This window comes from Scardinius erythrophthalmus (assembly GCF_964197995.2).
Source record: "Scardinius erythrophthalmus genome assembly, chromosome: 2".
NCBI classification, from domain to species: domain Eukaryota; kingdom Metazoa; phylum Chordata; class Actinopteri; order Cypriniformes; family Leuciscidae; genus Scardinius; species Scardinius erythrophthalmus.
This window is the reverse complement of record NC_138222.1, coordinates 11,123,858-11,150,419: the sequence shown is the minus strand read 5'-3', so window position 1 is coordinate 11,150,419 and position 26,562 is coordinate 11,123,858. Positions and strand designations below refer to the sequence as shown.

Here is a 26,562-nt window from a genome sequence, read left to right as displayed (position 1 = left end):
TTTCGGGACCACCGGAACTGGGACCACCGGAGTCGGGACCACCGGAACTGGGACCACCGGACTCGGGATCACCGGAACAGTCACGGAGGAGTTCTTCCTTCCTCTCCTCCGTTTCGGGACCAGCGGTGAAGGCTTGCCTTTCTGCTGACCATCATCTGCCATGGTCCTCTCCTCCTCCATAGTCCTTTGAGCACATCTGGCGAAATATTCAAACAAGGAAACTGAAGATCCCTTATCCTCACCAGAAAAAATTTCACTCCGCTGAATCCACATATTTGGCTGGTTCGTTCTGTCACGTAACGGATGAATATGAGACGAGGATTCAAATGCAGAGGAATTTATTGATGACATGCAGACAGGGTAACAAACTCAAAAAACACAGAGCTCCAGGAACACGCAACAAGGACAACGAACCAGCACAAGACTACAAACACAAGGAGACTAAATAGGGGAACAAACAAAGGAGGGTAACGAGATACACAGGTGGGACAAATTAACGAATAATCAGATAACAAGATGGGAAGGGCTAGACAATAGACACGAGCACATGGCCCAAAATAACAAAACACCCATGTGCATAACAAGACAGGACAGGCATGTGACACTAATTACCCTCCTCCATCCCCAGCTCCTCCTCTCGTCAGTCAGTATGGCATTCTGATTCCCCTTGAATCAGAATAAATTCTCGAATTATGTTGTACTTTAAAATCTTGAATTAATGATATTTGCAATACATTCATGTTGGTTCTGTTCTGTTTACCCTAAGGGGGGTTATTGCTGCTCTCCCTGCTCTTATCCATGCTAGGCTCGATGCGCAGGGAGTTCTTGCCCAGAACAGAACCATACCGCCAATCCTAATTGTATGCAATTGCCAGTCGTATTTGACGATAGTGGTCCTGACAGAATTGTGAAAATTATACAGAAAGTTATATTCGGGATTGGTTTTAGTCATTAGAACAAAGCAGAATGACATGAAGGTCAGAAGAAAATTAAGGAAAATAAAGAACTGCTGTTATATAAATACTAAAAAAGACCAAAACTGCAGTTTAAAAGCATTGTTTGGGGCACTAGCATCTTGCAACAATGCATTTGTAATCCTCAAAACTGCAGCAGTACCAACAATGTCCACTAGATGGCCATATAATGACTCTAAAAATGTCTGGGTAAATTTAGGACTGAACCCAGGACACCAGACTTTTGGCTGCTCACCATATGCCCTGTATACAGTTTATTCTTCCTTTTTTAATATTTTGTTTATTACCTCTCTATTTTATTGTGTATTATCTCTGTGGCCTGAAGCCACACCCACAACAAAGTTAAACAGGACAAGAAAGAAGCCTCAGTAGAAAAATTACCTTACAAATTCCCAAAACTGCAACTTGACAGGCTCCAGAACAGTGTTATTTTAATATTGTTCATGTGTTATTGAAGTATAGTGCTGCAGCGATGGTGTATTTTTGTAGGCAGATCTGACATTTAGCATCATCCTGGTTTCTTCAACAAAAAACAATCACAAGAGGTGATTACTGATGCATTTTATGTCATTGAATAAAATATGGAAATATCTTGAGCTTGTGTTAACCACAGACCTTATTTCGGATATTTAACCAAAAACCCATTCAAAAAAATCGACTGACTTCAGGGTGATGGAACCGGATATGCTAAAGTGTGAACTTGTTTCTGGCTTTTGGCCTACAAAAATAAGTCATCCCTGCAGCACTCTAATAACTAAAGGGGTTATAAAATTTAAAAATAAAAAGCTTATGATCATGCCTATTACTAGGATATTGGCTGTTTATTAGTACTTGTAAAGTACATATTAAAGCTTTATTCTGCATGACATATTCTACATCTGCCCAAAACCTAAACTTAACAACTACCTTACTAACTATTAATAAGCAGTAATAAGGAGTTTATTGCGGCAAAAGTCGCAGTTAATAGTTAGTCAATAGTAAGAATTGGACCCTAATCTAAAGTGTGACCATAATTTTATTTCAGCTTCATTTAGTTTCAGTTTTAGTTATAACAGCGCAGCTCCAGAAGAGCTTTGATTGTGGTTCGTTCATCTGTAAGGTTTCAATAAGAAAATGTATGAAAATTGAATTTACATAATCTATTAAAATAACACATCTTTCTGATAGATATGTTGAACCAACAACAAGAACTCATGCTCTCCTTTCTTACAGTAATATTGTCATTTGGGAATCAAACAAAAAGGCTTTGTGTGTGTGTGACACATCGACCAACCCCCCAAATCACTCCTCCCCTACTTCCGTGATGTTCAGTTAGTTTCAGGGAGGGTCACCCCACATTCTGCTGCCAGATGGCCAAGCCATAGTAGAGTCCTCTTGCTGTAATACTGAATCTGGAGAGCCCTTTCCCAGACCTAGTCATTACAGCACATCACAAGTGAACGACTGCGTATGTATGTGCTGACATGAGTCAGAACTGAAGTGATTAGGGTTATGCACACACACAAGCACAAGCACAAAAATACTGTGAATTGCATATTCACTCTTACAAATAATGGTTCTTTACTGGTATCGATGGTTCCATGAAAACCTTTAACATCCACAGACTCTTTCAATTCCAAAAAAAGCTTCTTTAGAGTGGAAAAAGATTTTAAATTTTTATTTAAAAAAAATATATATATTCACTAAGAAATTTTTTTATCTTTTAAGAATTATTAACAGTTTTTTTTCTGGGAAACTCAAAAATGGTACTTCTATTGCATCATTGCAAAAACACCCTTTTGGAATCTTTACTTTCGGGAATCATTTCTACTCCATACTAATCTAGTCTGTTTAATCATCCATCCAATGGTCTAGAAAAAGGATTACTGTAGCTACAGTGAGGAGGCTGAAGAGCCAGAGGGCAAGAGAGATTCAAGCAAGCGGGTGAAGGAGAGAAAAGACAGGAGGGGGTGGAGAGCAATAGCGTATGCGGGGCGGAGGAAGGGGTCGGCTTTAGTTTGATGTGAATGGGTATTAAAGGCAGCATGCTAGAGAGGGGCAGAAAAAGACGGAGAGCAATCCAACCTGCCCCTGTAAGAACAGCACGATGGGGGCATAGTGAGCTTCTCAGGGCAAGCTGTCAAGGGTGGTTTTTGCATTTCTGCATTGATATTTTTGGGTGAAGGAAAAACAGCCTTCACTGAGGGGGAGAAAGATCACAAAAATGCTAGCATGAATTGAAGTGTTTATGTGGAACTGAAATGAAAACTAGGAGGTAAGAACCATTTTTGTCTGTACATTTAACTGCACATCTTGCTGTACACCCTTAAAAATAAATGTTCCAAATGGGGTTTTCACAGCGATGCCATAGAAGAACCATTATGGAACCTTTAGAACCCTTTAGTGAACAGTCCCCAAAAAATAATTTTAATTATCTAAAGAACCTTTTTCCACTATAAAGAACCGTTTGTGTAATTGAAAGTTCCATGACTGTAAAGATTCTTTATGGAACCACAGATTTTCAGTAAAGAACCTTTATTTTTAAGCGTGTACATCCCGTTCTGCGTTTGCATGTGTGGTTTGTGTGAAAGATACAAGTAACAGAGAGACAGAGAAGAGGATGTGTCAACACAGTAAAGGGAAACACATTGTGAAGCAGAGGAAGTGATGTCTGAGGTTGAAACTGTGCTCTGCTAGCTTCACATGTCTACACGTCATTGCTGGCTTGCATTCGCATAGATGCACACTCACACACATGCGCGCAGACCGCTGTTCCGGCACAGACACCGAGCCACTGCAGATCTTTGCTGAGGATGTGCACTAGATGATTGACAGAGATTATGGAGACAAAGAATATGAGAGAATGAGAAAAATAGATTAAAAAAGGTAAGGATTTTTTTCCACATTTTATTTTTGATTCATAAAAAAGGAGGTCTGGGACGTTTGATTTGCACTGAAGTTATTTCCGCAAGCGCTGCTGCTGATGGTGTTCAAGGTGGCAAGGAAAATGCAAGATGCACTGTAGCGTCTCTATCAATCTCTTTCTCATTTGTTTGGTAGGATGGGGGGAAGGGTTGATCTCTGGGCTCTAGGGATACGTTGATAATAGATGAGAATGAAGGGAGTGGAATACAGAGCGATGAAAGAATAGGAACAACAGAAATCTTAAAAATGCACAACAAAGGGTACGGCTGCATAGCTTTTCATGGCAGTACTTGACCCTGTGCAGTTGACGTAAAATGTGGATAATTGCACAATGGCATCTTGCACATTGTCACATTTATTAGGCTGTGATGTGGTGATGCACTGAGTCCTTTCTCTTCCTCTGCCTTCTCAGATGCTACAATAACACATGTGCTTGTTGGGTTCATTTGATTGTTTTTTCCCAGAGGTCAATCATTACTTATAAATAATCTACAGTATGTGAAGTTGAATCTGTTTCCAATGCATCAGAGTAGATAAGGACCCTTCCCTTGTAAAAAAAAAAAAAAAAGAAGAAGAAGAAGTACACTTAAAAAAAATAACTCTAATAAAATTGCACGTTATTACAATTCAATTAAAAAGCTATTATAGTTTAAATTTATATTAAATGCAATTAGTTGAACTTAAAGGGGTGGTATAATGCCCCTTTTTACAATATGTAAAATAAGTCTCTGCTGTTCCCAGAGTGTGTATGTGAAGTTTTAGCTCAAAATACCCCGCAGATAAATTTTTACAGCATGTTAAAATTTTCCCTTTTTGAGGGTCAGTAAAAACGTGTCGTTTCGTGTGTGTCCCTTTAAATGCAAATGAGCTGCTGCTCCCGGCACAGAGGGCGGAGCTTCAAGAGCTTGTGTGTGTGTGTGTGTGTGTGTGTGTGTGTGTGTGTGTGTGTGTGTGTGTGTGTGTGTGTGTGTGTGTTAGCAGCACAGATTGCCTCGCAGACACACACTAAAATGTCAGAAACTCTTCTGCCTTTTATGTTTAAACTGGAGTTGGACAATGATGGACAGACTCAAGAAGAAGTGACAACATGTAGAATTCAACAGGACGTTTCTGAATGGTTAGTTGATGAATGTATGTTGCTGATATGGTGTTAACTATCTTCAGTTAGCATATTCTGTCATAATAATCTATAAAATCGCTTGTGTTGGAACTGTTGTAAGATGCTTACAGAGTGACATGCTATTGCATTTGTGTTACATACTGTACTTCATGTGAAAAGATGGATGCGACAGCTTGATCAGACTCACAAATGTGCTCTACTACAACAACTCTTCCTCTTCTCAACATGGACTGCTTGTTCCCGGGGGCGGGGTTTATGTAAATGTTAGGGTTAGTGATGTCACTAACCCGGGAGGAATGTCATGTAGTCCTTACAAGCCGTTTGTTGTAGTCCTTAAAAAACGATTTCTTTAAAAGCAAATATTTTCCTTTGCTTTGAACTTTGAGCGTTGTAACTTTGCAGATGTTGTTTATGCTCAAACAGCAACATTACACACTAACGTTAGAAAAGTGAAATCATAATCAACCACCCCTTTAAGTTGTGCTTTTTTGACCCACTTAAGTACGAATTAAGTACATCTTTAATTACCTCTATTGTCTTTGAAATATGGTTAAAGTGTACTGCTGAATGTATTGGTAAACTAATGTAATTTCTATTGAAACTTGTATGTTATGTATTTAAATATATTTGTAATGATGAAGTTACAATTTACAACAATTAGAAAATATTAACTTTAAGTGTAATATCAATAACACACTGCAGTTGAAATTATTATCAAACGTGATTTAGTATGTTAGACAACACATCAAAATAAGTGTACTTCTTTAAAGCACAAATAAGACAAAATATTATAAAAATAGATTTAAAATGTGTTTTTAAAGTAAAACGTAATTAATTTGACGATTTACATAGTGCATTTTTAAAAGTGTACTTGAGTGTGTTTAGAAACATTCATTAAAGTGTACACCTAAGTGGCCTATTATTTCATTAATATAATATTATTAGCAAGTATACAGTATTTTAAATATATATTTTTATGATTTGAAGTACACTACAAGTGCATAGGCTATTCAATACAATTAAGCATACTTGTTTTTCACAAAAGAATCATTTTGGTAATGAAAACCTATGAAGGTTTTATCCTTTATCTGGGCTGCATTATAAATGTCAGAATGTAATTGAAACTGTTGGCTTAAGTTTTCTTATAATATTGCTCTACTGCCATTTTCACTTTTAGTGCTTACAGTTGCACCAGGGAAGCTGGTCATGTATTATGGCTATTCAGCTATGTGATGTTGAGATACAGAGGCCTTAGTTTGTGAATGTACAACATAGAGATATCCATTTTCAGACTAGTCTCATTGTTTATAAGTAGGCGTCTGTATATAACGTATAATACATATTTAATACACTTTTTTGTGCATTTGGGTAGATGCTGAAACAAGGACAATGGGTGTACTGACAGCATCTAAAATGTAAACAGTATTACTGATACAGAACAGTAAAATATTTATGAATAGTTTAAATCATATATATTTATATAGTTACATTTTTGCAGTTTTAAAGATATTTTAGATCTCTTAACCTTATCCCCAAACCTAAACAAAACCAAAAAGTTTTTGTTTGTTGTTGTTGTTTCAATACACCATTATGTACTGTAGATGTATCTATCTCCCAATGTTCTAAAAAAATATAGTATAAAGATAAATGTAACAGACGGACAAGTGTAATCACAATTATTTATGGAATTATCCAAAAATGGCAAAAAAGTTGTACCAAAGTATACATGTGTGGCATTTAAAAATATATACATAATGGTTAAACAATTACAGAAATTGTGTTCATCTCAAGATTTGATAGTGTTGTTTTGTTTAAAACGATGCAGTCTTTGAAACGATCTAGCACCAGAAGTCACACAGAACAGAATGAAATGTTATAATTACAAAATAAATGAGTCAACTGTGATAAATAAATGTGACTGAAAACATAATCTCATTGATCATAAATACTGTAGAATCAACTGATTAATTACATGAATTAAATATTCTTAGATTAAACATAAGATTTAAACGTTTAGATGTTGTCGATGCCAATATTTTACATTTTAGGGTCTATGCAAACATACATACAGTAAATGTATGTGCGGTAAAATATATACAAATATACCATGAGATCATGTTGCCATTGTATATGTTCTTAGACAGATACAGACTTACAGACATACACTATCATGTCTGATGAAATATTTCTCAGGCAAATAATAATGCAAGAAAAACAAAACTTCATTCAACATTAGTATGTGTATGTCTCAGCATTTCCTTGGTGCAAAGAGCCGAAAATCAATAAAAGTGCTGTGAGTGTCTGTGGGAAACTCAGAGCTTAATGCCACGCACACCAACTGCTGTGTGAAATAACACCATCAAAGAACAGCAAAGAAATGCAAGAAAATGGTGAAATTCTGAAAACAAAAAGGTACTGATCAGTTTTGGCAAAGACAAACAAACTTATTTGCTCAGACATATGAAAGTGTGAGGTAATGAGAATGACTCCTTAAAGATTATTCACAACTAGAAAAAAAAAAAAAGTGGATGAATACATTCTGTAATTTTATTCCATTACACTTCCGCTGCCCTGCTCTAACTTGCAAGTGAAGCTAAATATAGTGTAATGTTAAAATGGAACACTTAAATATTAAATGCTTTGACCTAAATGATGGGAAGCTATGTTGATGTAGATGCAGGTCCTAATGCTCTATATATTTCCTAAGAGCTATAGTAAGGAAGACAGATCACATTATCATTTAAGAAGCCACACAAATATCCCACAATGTCTGGGATGTATATATAGGCCAATAAACATCTGTTTATTTCTGTCATCTTTTGGCTGTGCTGCAGTATACAGTATGATCACGCTATCATTCATTCAAGTGCTATTAAACCCTTCAAGCATAAGATGCAAAAAAAAAAAGAAGCTAAAATCTGAACTGGTGCAGCTCTCTGTGAACAAAAACCTGAAACGCACGCACAGTGCTGCATTGAGTTCTCTTTCGTGCTTGGACGGACAACTTCCTGTTGAAAAACACCTTCCACCTTAGTTGAAAAGTGATACATTGAGAATAAAGAATTGTGAGAAGATGTGTCAGATCCGAGTCATGTGAGTCAGGTCTTAGTGACATGAGCCTTATAAACCTGCAGCTGTCTGACATTAATGTTAATTTAAAAACAAAGACAATAGAAAATCACTCATAATTATCATATCATTTATGCAGTGAAGACCGTGCAGTGTTTGATTAGCCTATTCAATTTCTGTATATTTACCTACCTGAAAATCTTAAATCACTGTTTGCAAGGTTACATGGGCCAAAAACAACAGTTTTTTGTGCATTTTAGCAGGGCATGTACAAATCTGAACTGGCCCACATTTTTTAAAGCCTATTAAATGTTCAAATTGATAGTTTTTACTGTAATGTTGAATGGGTATAATTATATATTATTATATTAAATGGGGGGCTCCATTTAATAGAGACATCAGTATCAGTACTGGTATTAGTGATACTGGCCTTCATACTTTGTAAAAAGATGCCATTAAACAAAAATTTTATGTTTCTAAATTATTTTGGATATTCAATGTGAAATTATTACAATATTAAATATATTTAAAATGTAAGTGTTTATTTAATATATTTAATATAGGTGCAAATTATCGCAATTAGCTAATTAATTAGATTTTTTTTTCAAGAATAAATCATTTAAGATAAATACAGAAATATTCCATAAAAAAAAAAAACAGAAACTATCCATTTTGATTTCATGGTGACTTTAATTATAGAGAGTCTGACCATGCAGATAGGCAACAGACTAACACACACATGGTAATCCAGTTGACTAGTGATCATCTTTCACCGTCCGCATTTTGTTTTTAATAAATCACTCTGGTTGATGCAATGTGATTAATATTCATGATTGAGAATATTCATTATAAAACATTTTACATTTTGTCAAAGTCATAGCCTTATGGACAAAGGCCTTATGCTTATGCTTATCGTCAAATATCGCAACAGCACTTTGTGTTTGAGTCCGGACTCATGGTCTCTTCCCGATCCCACTTCCTATTGCTTCCTGTCTCTCTACAACTGTTTTCTCAAAAGCAAAAATGTAACAATAAAAAATATATTTTTTTTACATCTAAGTAACTTTTAGCATCTTCTTAATCTCGGGTCTTGTTATTATTGGCCCTTTTCATTCACAGAAGCACTGAATGACCAATAATGTATTAAGCCCCACCACCATTAAGTTCTGTTTAATATGAAAAATATCCATTCTCATTAATCCATGAATGCCTGATTGACTTATGTCAAATTAAATCCTATATTAATGCATCTTTTTCAAAACTCACTTAAAACTGGGTTGTATGAAGAGAGGCTGGTGAGATTTAAAACTCACATTCAGGAAATGTCTTTAAGATGTTTTTGACTCATAGTGTAAGATGTTTGTACTCAGTAGATGCTTTCCAGATGAAGAGCTCTTTGACCGACATATTGGAAATATATACCGACATATTTTTTCACATTTATTGTGTAAATTGTTTAATCATTGTACTATTTTTTATAAATGTGCTTAAAACTAGAAGAATGAGCCCAGGGCTCGGCTTACCTCTAGCTCATTAATATTAATTAGGCCAAGCAAATGGGCGCTCTAGGAAGGTCATATCAAGCAATGTCTGCATGGTCTAAGGTCTAAGGCTGTCTGAAGAAATATTGTTTACCAATATTACCACATGCATTAACTCTCAAAATAAAATAATAAATAAAAGAGCAGATGAATGTTATTTCTTTACTAATAACATATGCTCTTAAAAATAAAGTTTCTTGATTGAAGTTGAGGGTTCCATAAAGAACCGTTAACATCTATAAACCTTTCCATTCCATAAAAGGTTTTTTAGAATGGAAAAAGGTTCTTTAGATTATTAAAATGTTCTTCACACCATGAAAAAGTGTCTTTGCGGAACCCAAAACGATTCTTATGACATCGTTGTGAAAACCTAATTTTCTGATTTTTATTTCAAAGAGTGATATTCTAAGTTTATATTAGTTTAAAAACAAAAAGAGTAAGATGAGAGGAGAATGTAAAGTAGGAAAAGATGCAGTCGCAGGTGCAAAGACATCGGTATGGACAGAGTGGACAGTGTAACAGAAGTATAATGGATGTAGTGATGGAAGAAGGCTCCTCACTATAGCCTTTCTTGTGTGAGTGTGTCTCTCTGTGTGTTTCATTAGAACAGTTGTTCTTCCTGCCTTGGGCAATAAGCCCCATTTCTGTAGACATCTTAAACATACACACATACATGAGGACATATACCACAGACCACTACTGTTTTATATAAAGCTATTAGCTATAATAGGCCTAGCCATAATAAAGAAGTTAGGCATTTGTAAAAAAATAAATAAAAAACATTATTTACTTTGATTATGAATCAACTCATCACCAGACTGCTCCAAAGGGAGGCTTTTTTCATAAACCTGTATGCACACAATTTGGTAAAGGGAACATATACTGTTCACCCTTGTGAAAACATTTAAAGTGCACTTAATTGTATTGAATGTGCACATGTAGTTAAAAACTTAAAAAGTATATTGTTTTTACAACAGCAAAAAACTGTACTTTAAGATAATTGAATAGTCATAAAAATAAAAGGCCATATACACTTTCATGGCTGCATGTTCTTAACACTAGAAGGTGCACTTTGTAAATCTCAGATTAATACATTTTAAATCATTGTTTTAATAAACTTTAGTCGTGCTTTAAAAAATCACTCTTATGTTGAAGTGTTGACTAACATACTAAAGCACATGCAAAGTACTTGATTATAATTTGTACTAAATAAATGTACTAAACTTCTTATAATAAATGTACTAAATTGCAACCTTATTACATATGTGTGAATACAAATGTATTTAAATGCATGACATACAAATTCAAATAGAAATGTATTAAAGTATATTTTATTTGACCATTAATGCTTGTCAGTACAGTCGACAGCACACTGTTCAAAGTTAAATTACATATGAAGTCCTACTCAATTCAAAAGTTCAAGCACAATTCAAAAGTGAAGTGAAGTAAAATGTATTATTTCAATAATAAGTAATCTTTTTTTAAAGTATACAACTTCTTCTTTTCAATGGCACACGTGCAAAAAATGGACAGAGGAAGTCACCTGAACTCAACAACCAAACAATGGTAGCATAAGGAATAAAATACTCTCATTTGAATTACTCAACTTAATTCCATTGTGTTGTTTTGTCAAGCAAGTTCCTCTTCCTCTTTATACAAACACAAAACTCATAAAACACTTGCCATTTCAAATGCAGCCAACAGATTTAACAGCTTAACATTCTGCATCAATCAACTGCATAATTTGTTACATTTATCTTCTCAAATGAGAAGTGTGGTTATGTCTGATGGATCTCCTATCTGTGTCGTTGTATACTTTTCACATCATTTCAACCTTTTGAACCAAGTTGTAAACTTCCTGCTTGAGGTTTTGTTTTTGTTCTCAAGTTTGCATTGGGGGAGGAGCAAAAACCTTGCTTTTTTAAAGCATATCCTGAATGTGGCCTGATGGTTTGCACATGAATAACTGAATAATGTTTTAGTCAACCTCTTTGTCCTTCCAAGATTATGGGTATTTACTACAATTTCTTTTGGACTCATTTTTGTCAATCCTCTGCTATTGTTGTCGAGCAACCATATTTTTGACACTGAACACAAAATAGCATTTATTTTTTATTTAGTGTTCAGTGTCATATGCTAAAAATACAGTGTTGCCTCAAGCACTAGGGTGACCTTGCACAAGTACCAGGGGGACGTGGTGGGACAGCAAATGTTTTACTTGGGTTTTTCTCTAAGCACAGAGAAATGAGATTCAACTAATGAACCACACAATATCAGGAAACTTGTGAAAAAGAAGCGTACTTAATTACACTGAATGTGTACTTCAAATCTTAATTTGGCCACTTAAGTGTACTTAAAGAGTACACTTTCTTGACGATGTTTCTTAACACGCTTCAGTACTCTTTTAAAAGCTTATAGTAACAGTGTCAAATGAAATGTTTCACTTAAAAGTAGGCCTACATTTTAAATCATTATGTATGCTTTAAAGAAGTACACTTAGTTTATTGTGTTGACTAACATACTAAAGCACATGTAAAATACCAAATTATGCAAAATGTGCAATTAAAATATGACATACAAGTTGCAAAAGAAATCACGTTAAAGTATATTTTAGTTTACCATAAATGCATCTTGGTACATTGGGCTGTTCACTTTAACCTATTTCAAAGACAACAGAAGTGATGAAATTACATACAAAGATGTACTTAAATCCTATACTTAAGTGGGTAAAAAAAGCACAATAACATTCAATTAATTGCTTTTAAAAGGAATTTAAACTAAAATGTATGCACTTAAGTGACTGAAAACATTGCATTCAATTTACACTTAAGTACATTCTTTTAAAGTGTATTATTTCCATAATGTGCTCATTTTAAAAGTATACTAAAGTGTACTTCTTCATTAGCCTGGCAAGCCAGACCCACATCAAGATGTTAGGTCTGGCAACTCACCATAGACACGGCTCAATCCGAGGGGCGGGATAAACGGCTGTCTTTCAAATTCCCTCTGCACGCAATAGGACAGCGCTTCAACCAACCAGAGCGTTTTCCCAACAGCGGAGCTAACGTTAGTTGATAGATTCAACTTTTGAATCTGGCTGGCAAAACTACGAACACATCTTCCTTTTTTAAGAATGACTTAAGTGCCGTTCTTTGCTCTTTTCTCAAAGAAAAGCTTAACTCCAAGTCCTCCAGAGTCGCGGCCAAAGCCAATTCGAAAGACTGTTCGCCAGAAGCAGCAACTCTTCTTTGTTTTCAAGTAGGAACCGTCACAACTCTGTCGTCATTATGTTAAGCCTGCCCCCGCCTACTCTATACACGACGTGATTGGCCTGACCCAATTTAGGGTTTTCCAGCACGAAAGTCAATGGAGAGTTGCTAGACTACCCTGGCTGCAAAATACATTTTGCTGCCGCTAGGGTGCGTCTAGATTTCTAGGCTACTTCTTCATTTCTCCCAACTGAAATTTTAAAAATAAATCTATAATGTGACTTGTCAAAAAGTGTCCTATAGTAGCTTAACTTGCCTCAGGTTAGGGTTGAGACATGTCAATGTGTAAGTGGGGTAATCTGGGGTAAGTTGAATAAATTATTAAATTATATATGAATAAACCAAAACATAACTGCACAATAAATTATACAAATATTGATAATTAATTTGTTGTCATTATCCCTTTTTTAAAGGTGCATTGCGCAACATTTCATGTTAAAAATACCCGGTTTTTTTAACCCATATACATGCTTAAACAATTGCCTGATGGGCTGAATGAGCCCTTCTCTGATCACTGCGATTGCCTCTATAATCCTGTACAGTAAAATAAATAAGAGGGATTCGGGTCGGAATTTGAGACTGGGCGTGACGTCATGCGCGTTCAGTTGCAGTGTTGCAGTTTCGCTTGTCGCCAGAGGGGGCATAGTTCTGCAAAAACTCAGAGACTTGTGCAATGCACCTTTAATACTTATTCTTGTTTTCAAAAAGACAGTGTTGGATTCCATTATTCAGCTATAAAAGGATTAATACTCAGGATGTTGTAATGTTTTAAGTGGTGAAACTATTCTCTTTCAATATTTTGGTTAAGTAGTGAATATCATCAATCAAAAGCATTGCCAATATAGATTTTATTTAACTCACCGCTGTAGAGATCAGTCTTTTTTTTTTAAATAAAGATCAATATGAGCTAAATAATTCACAGAACATCTTGAGTAAGATATCGACTTGCAGTGACAGACTGACATGAAGTACTGTATGCTGGAGGACGCAACACACAATAATAAAAACCATGCATATTTTGAAAAGGATCATTTATGTAAATTTTGTTAATTCTTTGTCTTATGGAAAATCTCTCTTTTTGTTTATTTTTAAAATGGTAAACTTATGAGGAGAACTGTATTCATGAAGTCAGAGATCCTCTCATAAACTGAATCCAACCCCAAGTGATCACAGGAGATGCATTTGAGACACATGTGATAAATGTCTTGGTTAACAACCTGTGATTGTATCACACAAGACGCATGTTAATACCAGGTGTAAACAGAGCCATTAGACAAATGTGTTTAGCTTATCCACACGAAAAACATAATAAGAGAGGATTATGGTGGAGATGAAAGCAATGATATATGCAAAAAAAAAAAAAAAACGTATTCAAAAAGAACAAACCTAACTGACAAAAATGAGCAAACAGTATTCAGCATTGTATGAGAGCTTATATATTAAAAAAGTGCAAATGATGTGAGCATGGAGGAAACAAAGTGGAGAGAAATTACACATAGACACGGAAGTTTAGTTCACCTTGTTCTATAGGCCATGCAGGATGGTATGACAGTTTCATCCTCTCAGCCTACATAAAGGTCAACTGGCATTTCACATCACTTCCTGTCAAACAGGAAGCAGACCCTATAATAAGGGTGACGGTCAAAATTAAACTGCCTCTCTGAAACAACCTCACTACATTCCTTACTACATTTACTCTGCTTTCCATTGTTCAATCTACAATTTTTTGTGTGTATGTGTGTGTATATATATACAGTATATATATATATATATATATATATATATATATATATATATATATATATATATACAGGGCTTGAAATTAACATATAATACTTAATATTTAACACTTAAAATAATTAATATATAATACAGTTTTCAGTTGTAGTCTTTTAAAAAGGCATCTGAAATAATACACTAAGTGCAATGTAGTGTTCTCAAAAATACAGATTTTTTGATACTGAAATATTTGAAACGCTTCTGGTACTCATTTGGTACTACCAAAACTCATTTTCCATAGAATAGATAACGCTTTCTCGCTTTCTCTGCCCTGTTTACACCTGGTGTGCGTTATGGTCGATCGGATCACAAGACGAGAGAGGCACATTCTCGTTTACACCTGCTGTTTTAACCCGTCTCTTTTGTCCACTTTCAACCACTTCTGTCCTGATTTCTTTGAGGGGACGGTCTATGAGAGGGTAAATATATGGGTTTTTATTAGATCTTTTGATCTAATGGACAAAATAAGCTTGCACAATTTATGAAAGTGCCCGGAGACATCGAAAAAACATACGCAGAGCAGCAGCTTTCGTTTCTGCCCTGATAGCCGCAAGACCATGCTGAACGAAATCAGGAATGGTGAGAGAACATTGTGCTTGGTACGTTTATTACGTTAGAGTAGGCGATCTTTATTGACTGTTTTAAAGCTACACTGTGTAGGATTTACTCCCATCTAGCGGTGAAATTGTTTATGACTACTAACTGAATATTACTTTCTAGCCCCTCCCATTCCGAGGGTGTTTTAACTCCTACAGTGGCCGTATTAATTCAAATCTGCCAGCAGTCGCGAGAAATCTCCCTCTCGCATTCGTCACGGCGCCACTGAGTGTCAAAACGCGAAAGGCGAAGCTTGAATTTCCAGGTATGTCCCTCTTTGGCTAATGTATTTTCAAGATGGAGGCGCAACATGGCTGCCGCCATCCGAGCGACTCGCTCGTATGTATTCTAAATGGCAGATTATACACTTACGAGAATACTTAATTAGTTGGTTGAAGTGATTACACATTAATGAGAACGTATAATTTTGAAAGCACAAAGTGTTTTTTGCTAAAAATCAACTTTCACACAGTGTAGCTTTAAGGCATTTGACCACATGAGCGTGTCCACTACGCAATCCGGCCGAATGCGTTTTTGACCACCTCTGGAAGTGGTAGAAAGTGGACAAGCTTAAAATGTTTTAGAGCCCGTTTACACATGTATTTAGTGTCGTCCACTTGAATCCAATCGACCAAAACGCATCCTAATACCAGGTGTAAACAGTGAGTTGACACACACAAACCCTCACTCACTCGTTTCACTTGCTTTGGGTGAATATTGTAGGTGTTATTTCGGTGTAGGATTGCACGTACTGCACATAATTTTACTCATTCCCGCAAATTTTGTGTTCAAAGCCAAAGTGCGCACACATAAAGCCGCGTCTCAGTACTAAATTTAGTTTGTTTTTCGCTGCTTATTGCGCTTAAACAGGCAAATACACACAAAATAATGTCAAAATGCAGGTTTTGGTGAGTATTTACATAAACGCATTCAGTTATGTTTTAAGTGAACATAAACAGTTCAGAAAGAACTCACATGAGTAACAGTATAACTGGCCAAATGCGGGTGGATTTCAGCAGTGGCGTGTAATGGATCCGTGCATTAGGTCTTAAAGTGACAGCAGCCTATTTTAACTGCTGCCAAATTAAGATATTAATACTTTGCATTCCCTTAGTCAACAAATCCTCAGTAAATGCTGTGAGAGTTTTTAGAATTTTCAGTAATCAATTCAGCTAGCTAAAGTTTAAATTAAATTTTATTTCAACCTATAACTTAAAGGTGCATTGTGTACTATTTAGGAGGATCTGTTGACAGAAATGCATTATCATATACATAACTATGTTTTCAGTGTTGTATAAAGACCTTACATAATGAACAATATGTTTTTATTACCTTAGAATGAGCAATTTTTATCTACATTCATCACTGGTCACCCTTACATTGAAATAGCCATTTTGCGCCATGTTTAGCCCTAAACAGACAAATGCGTTTCATCATGTTGTTCTTCGTGCAAAGAAGCCAGCTTAAGTCAGCGAATAAAACACTGACACAGTGATGAACCAGTAACAATAATATTCACTAATAACATATAGTATTACTGAATAATTAAGTAAACCTAATTTCTTAATTTACCTTTGTAAAGAAACCTCATTGCTTTACTGGCTATTCTCTGCTGTCTCAGACGATGACATATTTTCCTGTCGGCCACCGTAACTTCTGTTGGTTGCAATTCGCAACCTCACCTCTAGATGCCGCTAAAAATTACACAGTGAACCTTTAAGAATTAGTTTCAGATCCATTTACAAATTAGTTCAAAAGAAGGTCAGGCATTTAATTTATAGATATATCTTTTAAATCCATACAAAAACAATTTATTTATTTTTATTTTTTAACTGAGATATTCCAAGAGCTCTAAGAGCTGTTTTGGGCAAAACATTTTTTAAGATAAATACATAAAATATTGTAACCCTAATTTATGTTTGTGCCCAGAGATTTGTCATGTTTTACACAGATTTGCCAAATAAGGCTACTCAGTCAACACTGACCCTATAAGTTCATTTACATTTTGGATAAGAGTATATTGTAACTTGTAACTTGTCATTGCAGATGAAAGTCTTGGTTTCTATTTTAACCTGTGTTTAATCTATTTTTGATGCTGTGTCGAGTACTGACACTAGGGGGTCGCACCCCGGTCGGTAAACTCATGTCTTCCCCTAGCCTAGGCCGAGCTCCGCCTCTGTCACCAGTCACTGTGTTTGTAGTGTGCTACTTCCCGGTTGGTTAATCCATGCAATGTATTCTCCACAAACCTCTCTTCGGGTAGGATGTGGCCTCCGTAGTGTTCGGTCTCCTACTGAGGAGGAAGAGCACTTCTCTAGTGCTAACGTCTCATTTTTTTTTTTTTTTTTAAGAGAAAAGGTCAAAAGACTGACTGACGTCGCGCCATTGTAATAGGGTTGTCCCACTGTCCTTTCTATCCCCTTGTTGTTCGATGGACTACATGGCTTACGTGGCGTGTTGGGAAGGTTACGATGTTGCAAGTGCACTTGTTACCCGGCAAGCTACTGGTCTGCACCACCAAAACCTTGTAATTCGTTTCAGCCGTTGGGTGCTTTCCATTGGGACCCCTAGTGTCAGTACTCAACACAACATCGAAGTGACCTCCTGTCACAACACTGAACTCCTCGCTGAATGGCTGGCACACGTTCTCTGCTCGTCAGCACAAACCTGAAGGAGTGGATGCACACCATCTCCTTTTATACCCGTAAGTCCAGGGGAGTGGCACATGCGATTTCCACTCGCCAATTCTCATTGGCTTTTTCTCAAAATTTTAGAGGTGTTTGGGGCTTCCAAGTGTAAGTACCTGACACAGTGTCGAAGTAACTGACAGATAAGGAGCATGTATTTCCATTAGGTGCAGTTTGGATGCTGCATCAAAACCTTCAGTAAGGACAATATTCAAGCCCTCAATACTGAAACTGTTTAAGCCTTTTCTCTGTTTAATCCCTCACTGCAAATAGGGAATTTAAAACTGTAAGAGACACTGCATCTTAGCAAGCTGTGTATTGTGGCAACTTGATATGGTTTAAGTGTTTTACATAGGCCCCTATGGGCCATTGCAATTTACAAAAGCATAACATGACAACAAATCCTCAGTAAATGCTGTAAGTGTTTTTAGAATTTTCAGTAATCAATTCAGCTTATATAGAAATGAAGTTATTTTATTTCAACCTATAACAGAAGAATTAGTTTCAAGTCCATTTACAAATTATATGTCTAGATATAGCTTTTAAATCCATACAAAAATTCTTTATTTTATTTATTTTTAATTGAGATATTCCAAGAGCCTCTAAGAGCTTTTTTGGTTTGTGCCCAGAGATTTGTCATGTGTGTTTCCACAGATTTGCCAGTGAAAAAATTAGGCTATTCAGTCAACTGACCCTATAAGTTGAGTGGAAGATCTTTCATCCTAAATCAAACATAGCTTTTAACCAAACAGAATAAAAAATCTGCCCTGTTGCAAATGCAAATGTTTAGTTGTCAATCAGCAATGATGTATACTATGTAGATTCTTAAACAGCATTGAAAATGATTGTCTCTTTATATGTACATGTATACATTTAAATGCAGTTGACTAAACAATATTAAATAGAATAAATTTGCTTCCTTTCTCTCTTGTTAACATATGTTCTCAACAGATACTTATCAAAGTACTCGCTCAAACCATAAAAGGCCGCCTAGGCTACATAAGTTGAAACACTACTTTGCTCTAGTTGGGGTTGTGGGAAAGTGGAAAGTTTTAACAGAGACGTTAAATTTGCATCTATTTTCAGCTACCAATTAATCATGCTTGAACCCACATTAACAGGTGATGCACTTTGAAGTGAAAACAGTTGAGAGAATACAGAGGCTGCAGGATAATCATATTGACACTATTAAATATTTAGGATGTTTGATAATGCATCCTAAATGTTTTATGTAGTGTAAACATAAATGACTAAAAACGAAACATGCCACATGAAAAAGGCCCAATTGATTAGGCTGTACCAGAGGACCTGAGTGGGTTGACGAAAGCCTTGTGCAAATGTGTCTCAAATGATTATACCATCAAAAGTTCTACTAAATTGTCTAATGTCAGAAATTTGGAAGTGAAACTGACACCACATACATATGTGGAGTGATTGGGGTCTCAGTTCTTACTCTTATCAGAAAGAGGAAATGGACGAAATTCACACAACACCGTTCACACAAAATGTTTCAGTTGCTACTTTACAATATATGACGGAGAAGCACTGGGAATTCTGGTTCTGCTGCATTTGCTCAGTGTGCGTTAGCCCCTAAATCTGCAGAAACAAGTCGTCTATTTCAAGAAAGGAGAGTGTGAAATAAGATCAGGACATGTGTGAGAGTGTGTGTGTGTGTGTGTGTGTGTGAGAGAGAGAGAGAGAGAGAGAGAGAGAGAGAGAGAGAGAGAGAGAGAGAGAGAGAGAGAGAGAGAGAGAGAGAGAGAGAGAGAGGAGATGAAACCGTCAAATCCTCGTCGTTCACCTTTAAAATACATCACCGCAGTGCTCGCGTATTAGAGCTTCACTGGCGCGCGCATCGGAAGGGCTCGCTGCACCACTGCACCTGTTCTCGAGGTTGCAAATCACAGGAAGTCGCTGTGCAAAAACGGCATATTCGTCGAGCTAGGTTTAGCATAAAAGACGTCAGTTCGACAAGAATTACGCGAGGGGAAAGAGAGACTAGACAGCTGTCAGACATCGCTTTGTTGTTGGTGAGTTTCATTCGACACCGCTATTTTTAATGCGAGTGACACCAAATGCCACTGATGTAACCGGCATTAAGACAGTAGCAGCGTCCTGTTAGTGAGAAAGGATGTGCTCGTTTGCTTCTTTGTTCATTCGGTTACTTCGTCCTGTTCCGCTTGGCATGTAGCAGCAATGATTCATATCGTGCGAGCAGCCTTTGTTGTTATTATGAAATTAAACTGCTTATCTAAACACTCATTTTATTGTAAAGAGATCATATTTGTGAAATAATAATAATTATATAGATTTGTTTTAGCGTAGACGAGTCTGTTCAGAGGCAGGCAGATTAAACTGCATTCACACAGCTCTCACTGCACATCCACACTGCCCTCTTTTTAGCGACATTTGGATGAAATGTATATAGTACATGGATGCTCATAAGAAAGAAACGGCACATCAGCACAAAAACGATGCTGAGAAAGACATGATATAGCCTACTCAGGGGCGGTTCTAGGGTCAGTGGATATGCAGGGTTTATCCCAGACATCTGTGGATATACGTATAGAGCCATCCATTGAGTAGGCTAAATGTTGGAACATGATGGGGCCTATAGCTAGGCTACTTTATATGTTAACATTTTTTTATTAGGTCCAAACACTAAACATTACTGGACTAAACAGTCTTAACAGAATTGTCAAGGTAAAAAAAAAAAAAAGGTTGGGTTTACCAAACTTTGCGAAGTTCATGGCATAATAAATGATTTTTTTTTTTTGCAAGAACCCCAAATGGCATCACTTGTGTCTAGCTGTATATTTTGCTTTGTTTATGAAATATTGGTTGATTTTTACATCTGACCAAAACGCTAACAAATTGTCCTAGTGCAGGGCATTGCACAGACATTTTGGGTGGCGGGTGCTCAAGTTAGTTACTGTAGAACACATTTAAATTAGTTTCATAATTTTGTTTATATTTTTTCAAATAAAAAATAAATATTTATTTTGTTGGCATTATGCTGAATTGGTAAATGAGCAAAATCATTGTTGTGCATTACTGACAGTTATTACTACTTATTATTACTATTATTACTACACTATTAGATGCATTGAACTGCAATTACAGTTGCATGAATTATGTTATGAAATGAGTGTTTTAAATGCACATTTTTTAATATAGAAATATGAAATGAAAAAATCAAATTATACTTTTCTGTGTATTTTTACATTAAACAAAACCGCCAGTAGGTGGCGGCAAGTTTGAATAAGCAAGGCAAAATCAAAAACTATTCATTCACTGATTCGCTCAAAGCAGCTGATTCATTCATATTCATAAACGAAACACCTTGCAGGAATATTGCAGGAAGGCAACTGTGTTGCTTTGTTCGGAACTATTTTCGTTCGTGAAATATAGCAAAAACAGTAAAAAATTAAATTAATATCAACTTTGTTTGTGGAACTGTTGTATTAAAATGAAAATATTAAAATTGCATGTGCACGAAGCTATTTTACGCCAACACCAGACTCGCTTGAGTTAATGTAGGCCTTAATGTAGGGCTAAATTAGGCTGGCTCTATGTAGGCTAGATATTGCAATAGTGTAATAATTATTTTATATAAAAACTCAAATATATTATTATATATATTTAAAAATAATTAAATAAAATATATGTATGTATGTGTATATATATATATATATATATATTAAAAAAAATCCACGTATGACACAGAAAAGGGCATTTATTGGGCAGATGCTTGAGCACTGCTTGGGGTCTATGTACACGTGCCTTAGTGTTGATGGCAACAAGACTATTGTGTTACTATTTCCAACAACTGTGTGTGTGTGTGTGTATATATATATGTATATATATATAATTTATTTGTTTAGCTATAGACTCTGCTTACTCTTTATTTATAATGCATTTTTGTGTAGTTGTCATGTTAGTGAAGTATAGATATTCTAAACTGGTTAAGATAGAAAGCAGTCCTGGTATCGGATCTGTATTGGCTAGTGAGCAGAATTGAGTTATCGGAATCCGAAAAGGAAAAGTAGAATTGGTGCACCCCCTAATTTTGACTAGTAATAATTCACTTCGAAAATATCTGAAAATGCAATTTTGTAATAATTCATTTGGGGGATATTTACAATGCAATGTTGACTAATAATTCACTTGTCTGCATTGACTTCCATTGTTTTGTTTTGCTTTTTATTTTAGATATCTGCAGTTAAGTTCTAATTTAAGTTCAATTCAAGCTTGTCTAATAGAAAAAAAAAATCTTTGCTTAATTTACTTAATTAACTGTAGATATCTATAATTTTAACTATGGTTATTGATTAGTCAAAATGAGATTGACAGTGGTAACTACAATCTCATTTTGAGAATTGCCGGAAACAGTAACTGTAATTAACTGTAAAAAAAAAAAAAAAGTAATATTAATAGTAATAATTCAGTTTTGAGTAGTCAGAATTGTATTTATACTAGTCAAATGAAAGATATCTGAAATGATTCAATTTAGTGAGAATTATTATAACTACAAATAATTTTAATAAAATTTTATAATTTTTCACTTAACAAGTGAAATTATAGATATAATCAAATGCATTAAATGTAATTAAAGACATCTACAATAGTCATTCTTATAGTCAGAATTGCATTTTAGAGCTCTTTATTCAACTCATTATGGTAATTGCATCCAGGCGATAAAGCGTTGTGGGCAGTGAATAAGTCCAATAAATAAGTCCTTGTGTAGCAGGAGTTAAATCAGTTGCAGTCAGAGCATTAACACTTGAATCTGCTGTATCTCTGGGAGTCATCTGGACTCAAATTATGAATTGTACAATAGTATTTAGTTTTACATTGAAAATGGATCTGTGGATTGACAACATCTATCTCAGGCAAGATTTGGAAAGAAAGAGATACAAATTAATAAACGATAAACAGCTTTGTTTTGCATGATGAAAACAAGTAGAAATTTGATTGAGATCTATAATAGAATTCAAATTATGTCTTGTCAAAATACAATTTTTCCTAGTAAAAAGTCATATTGTCATCATTGAGATCAAAAACATTGATTGATTGTGTGAAAGTGTGTTATCTGATGCAGTTGTAGAGCACATGAATTAGATTTTTACTTGTCAAAACTGAATTACATTGGTGACACACTGGTGACATTCAAAGACAAATCTGCTTGCCATAGTATTCAGGGTCGTTTGACCAATGGGTGGCATAATAATTTAAATGAGATTTAATTTTGTTGCTGAATAAACTACTGTACATGTGCCAAACTTTATGTGTGATGCTGCATCAGACAGAGTAGACTGTAGCTCTGAATGATTTTTTTAAAACAAAGTTAACTTATCATGCATGTGTCTGTGATATTAATCTTCCTCTCCCTCCTTTACCCAACAAACCAGAATGTAGAGATAGAGATTCTGAAAGAGGATGGGAGCAGACCAAATCATAAGGCAAAAAAATCATGCAACATGGGCTTAAAAAACCTGGCAAACAGTGTTGCATATTTCATGAGTACTTTCCAATGTATTGGCAAAGTTTGCAGGAAGCCCCCTCCTCTTGTGAGCAGAGCAGCTATTGTGCAGGTCAGATGGGTGGATGTGGTCTGATGTACGGCATAGTCTGTATGCTATTTTTGACTGAAAGGAAGTGTATAAAAATGAAAACTGTTCTACCTTAACAACCACGTCTTGTTTGCACTAGCGTTTAGATAGGCCTCTGAATTTTTTTTTTTTTTTTGGTGTAAGACATATGTGCAATATTTGTTAGATTTCATTATGTAGGTGTTATGTATTACATGTTCAGTTACACACCTACATGTATACATTCAATGTTTTTTGCATTTTGCATATTTTTTGTTGATGTCGTTGATCTAATTGTGAGCAGCCCCTTGGTCAAAATCAGCTCGCTTATACATTATTTAAAACAAATCATTAGTATGTCAGTGTGTGTATTTCAGGAATGGGGCACATTTGGTTACATTTTAATTTGACGGTTTCACCAAAACAAAAAGCTGGATTAGAGATAATTAATCTTTTTGGTAAGTGGTAAGAAGACCAACCAGCTGTCTATGTGTGTGTGTGTGAGCTGCGTCATGTACTGACTTATAGTGCCGTTCTAGGCAGATGCGTGTGTTGCCTATGCAGGGTTCTCCACTGGCTAGGGAAGGTTAACACTTTTTGAGATAAATTTTAATTGAAGTAGGTGGAATTACTAACCCTAACCCATGCAGTCAGACGATCTCTTCATCCGCAAGATCTCCCAGTGTATAAATAACTTCAAGCCGTTCCCACTAATATCCACACAGATCTTTGCACAAAACAAAGTATAAACGGTACAGCAGAATTTAACTCAGAATCTAATGTACTGCCATACAACCCAAGCACAAAGTGTAATTTACAAAAATGCTATTTATGTAACATCTATTATCATGTACAACATATTAATAACCTACATGTCATTGTGTTTCAGGAATTCGGTGGAGGATGCAGCCGTGGTCTCTAAAGGCACAGAGCTTGTGGTTGGCCATGAACGGAGAGTCATGACGAGGTGTACCTGACTCAGAATAAACCAGACTGGGAGTCAGTAGGAGGTCCAACTTCAATCCACATACAATCATAGTCAGTCTGCTGGGGTTTGGCCTATAACATTAATGATTAGAGTACTGTTGTGTATTAGAATTTAAGATGGTTAATGAGAGGTTGAAATCATATATGGAGCCTGCGCGGCTGTTATTTTATTCCAAGGAAGATAGTTGCGCTCAGCCCTTCTGAATATTTTAGTGAATGAGGAACCTATTGAACGGAGTTCTGCTGGCAGTGCTGGAGGATTTAGGTGTTCATGGCCAGAACAGAAACATTTGTGTCCGTCACTTAAGTTCCTCAAAAACTCCTGACTTATTCACACAGATGCAGTAATTTGGTGGGGAGAAATAAGAAAAAGGGGCAAGGGCAACTGAAAAGTAAGAGCTTCCCACAACGTCAGATCATCAGGCCATCATGCAGTCAGACGATCTCTTCATCCGCAAGTTCCGCAGGCAGAGTCCACGCCCGCCCCTAGCGAGAGTGAACTTTGACCCCAAGCAGGATGGTGGTAGTGTGCGGACACGAGTCGTGGCCGAATGGCCCCCCAGGAGAGAGCCAGAGGGAACAAACTGTGACAGCGTCACACCCAACGCAGCTGCACTGAATCTGAGGACAGTGGGTCGTGGACACATAATGCAGCGCAGCAACAGTGATGTCACCCTTGGCGATTTGGATTCAACGGGGCAGGTCGGGAGGAAGTTGCTCCGGGCAGGGGGGGACAAAACTCTGACTGCGGGGCAGGGGGAGTACCTCCACAGAGAATACGGCAGCCTCTCCTCGCTTGAGCGACAGACACAGTGCGTAGATCCTGGTGCCGAAGAACAAGGCGCTCTCAGTCCCAATGCCTTGCGCTTCAGAGATCCGTTTCTTCTTTTGGGGCTGCAAGAGGCACCTCCTGAGGTGGACGGCTTGTATCAAGCAAACTGTTCTCCAGCAGTAGACACTTCAAAACCAGTCAAGCCCCCGAAACCAGATGGGCTCGGTAAAAAGGCCAAACAGTCCCCTCTGCAGGCCACTCAGTTTCAGTGTGAACAAGTCCCAGGCGGTGCTTGGGTGCGCAATTTTGCACACTATGACGTACAGAGTATCCTCTTCGACCTGTCGGAGGCTGCCACTAATCGGGACAGTATTGGGCGCAAAAAGAACATCACATCTGGTGCGTCAGCTGCCTCTCAACTCCGTCCGCTCTCTCAATCCACACCTTCCTCAGTTTCTCAGGGTGGAGGGAGCGGCACGGGAAGTGGGATTACTTCGGAAGATGTAGAGCAGTCTTTGCTGGATGAAGGAGATGGGAATGATAATGATCTCCTGCTCAGCTGTCCTCACTTTCGGAATGAGATGGGTGGCGAGGAGAGCGTGGGGCTTGGCCTGCACAGCAAGTGCAGGTGGAGGAGTCTTCAAAGCCCCAATGATGCTGTTTCAGTATTAGAGGAGCCCAGGGAGAGCCACGTCCAGCCCCAGGGGAAAAGCAACTACTTCATAGAGCACGCAGACCTTGGGGCTCGTTACTATCACAAGTACTTTTACATGAAAGGTGAGGGTGTGTGTGTAGCGAACCACTTTTGCTTGTTTGCTCTTTTTGAAGAAACATATCATATACTCGTTTTCATTGCTTAGTCTACTTCACTCAGAATAAATGTGCAAAAATTTTACTTTTAGGGGTACAACAGCTTGGGCGTTAGCCTTAAAAGAGTGGTGCCCAATCCTTTTCCTGGAGATCTACCTTCCTGCAAAGTTCAGCTCCAACCATGATCAAACAGCTAATCTGAAGCAGCTAATTAAGATATTCCGGAGCACTTGATAATTGCAGACAGGTGTGTTGGAGCAAGGTTGGAACTGAACTTATCTTAAGGTATAAGATATCAACACACCTGACTCAGATCATCAGCTCATTAGTATAGACTCGAGACCTGAAATGCGTGAATCAGACAAAGAACACATGCAAAATGTGCAGTATTGGGAGCGCTCCAGGAACATGGTTGAAAACTCCTGCCTTAAGGGTTACTACTAAACACTGTAAGGCACATGT

General features: G+C 36.7%; 1 protein-coding gene across 4 annotated transcripts in view; it reads left to right on the top strand.

Moving 5' to 3' along the window:
- Positions 1 to 3,013: 3,013 nt before the first annotated feature.
- sipa1 (signal-induced proliferation-associated 1) overlaps positions 3,014 to 26,562 on the top strand; it is a 54,126-nt gene continuing 30,577 nt past the window's right edge. For all 4 annotated transcript variants that reach the window (XR_014029632.1, XM_081358778.1, XM_081358776.1 and 1 more), the window contains exons 1-2: positions 3,014 to 3,228; positions 24,421 to 26,067. Coding sequence is in view for 3 of the 4 variants with exons in the window: in XM_081358778.1 (XP_081214904.1) it covers positions 24,948 to 26,067 (1,120 nt within the window). In the remaining variant the exon portion in view is untranslated. The remainder of the gene's footprint in view (positions 3,229 to 24,420; positions 26,068 to 26,562) is intronic.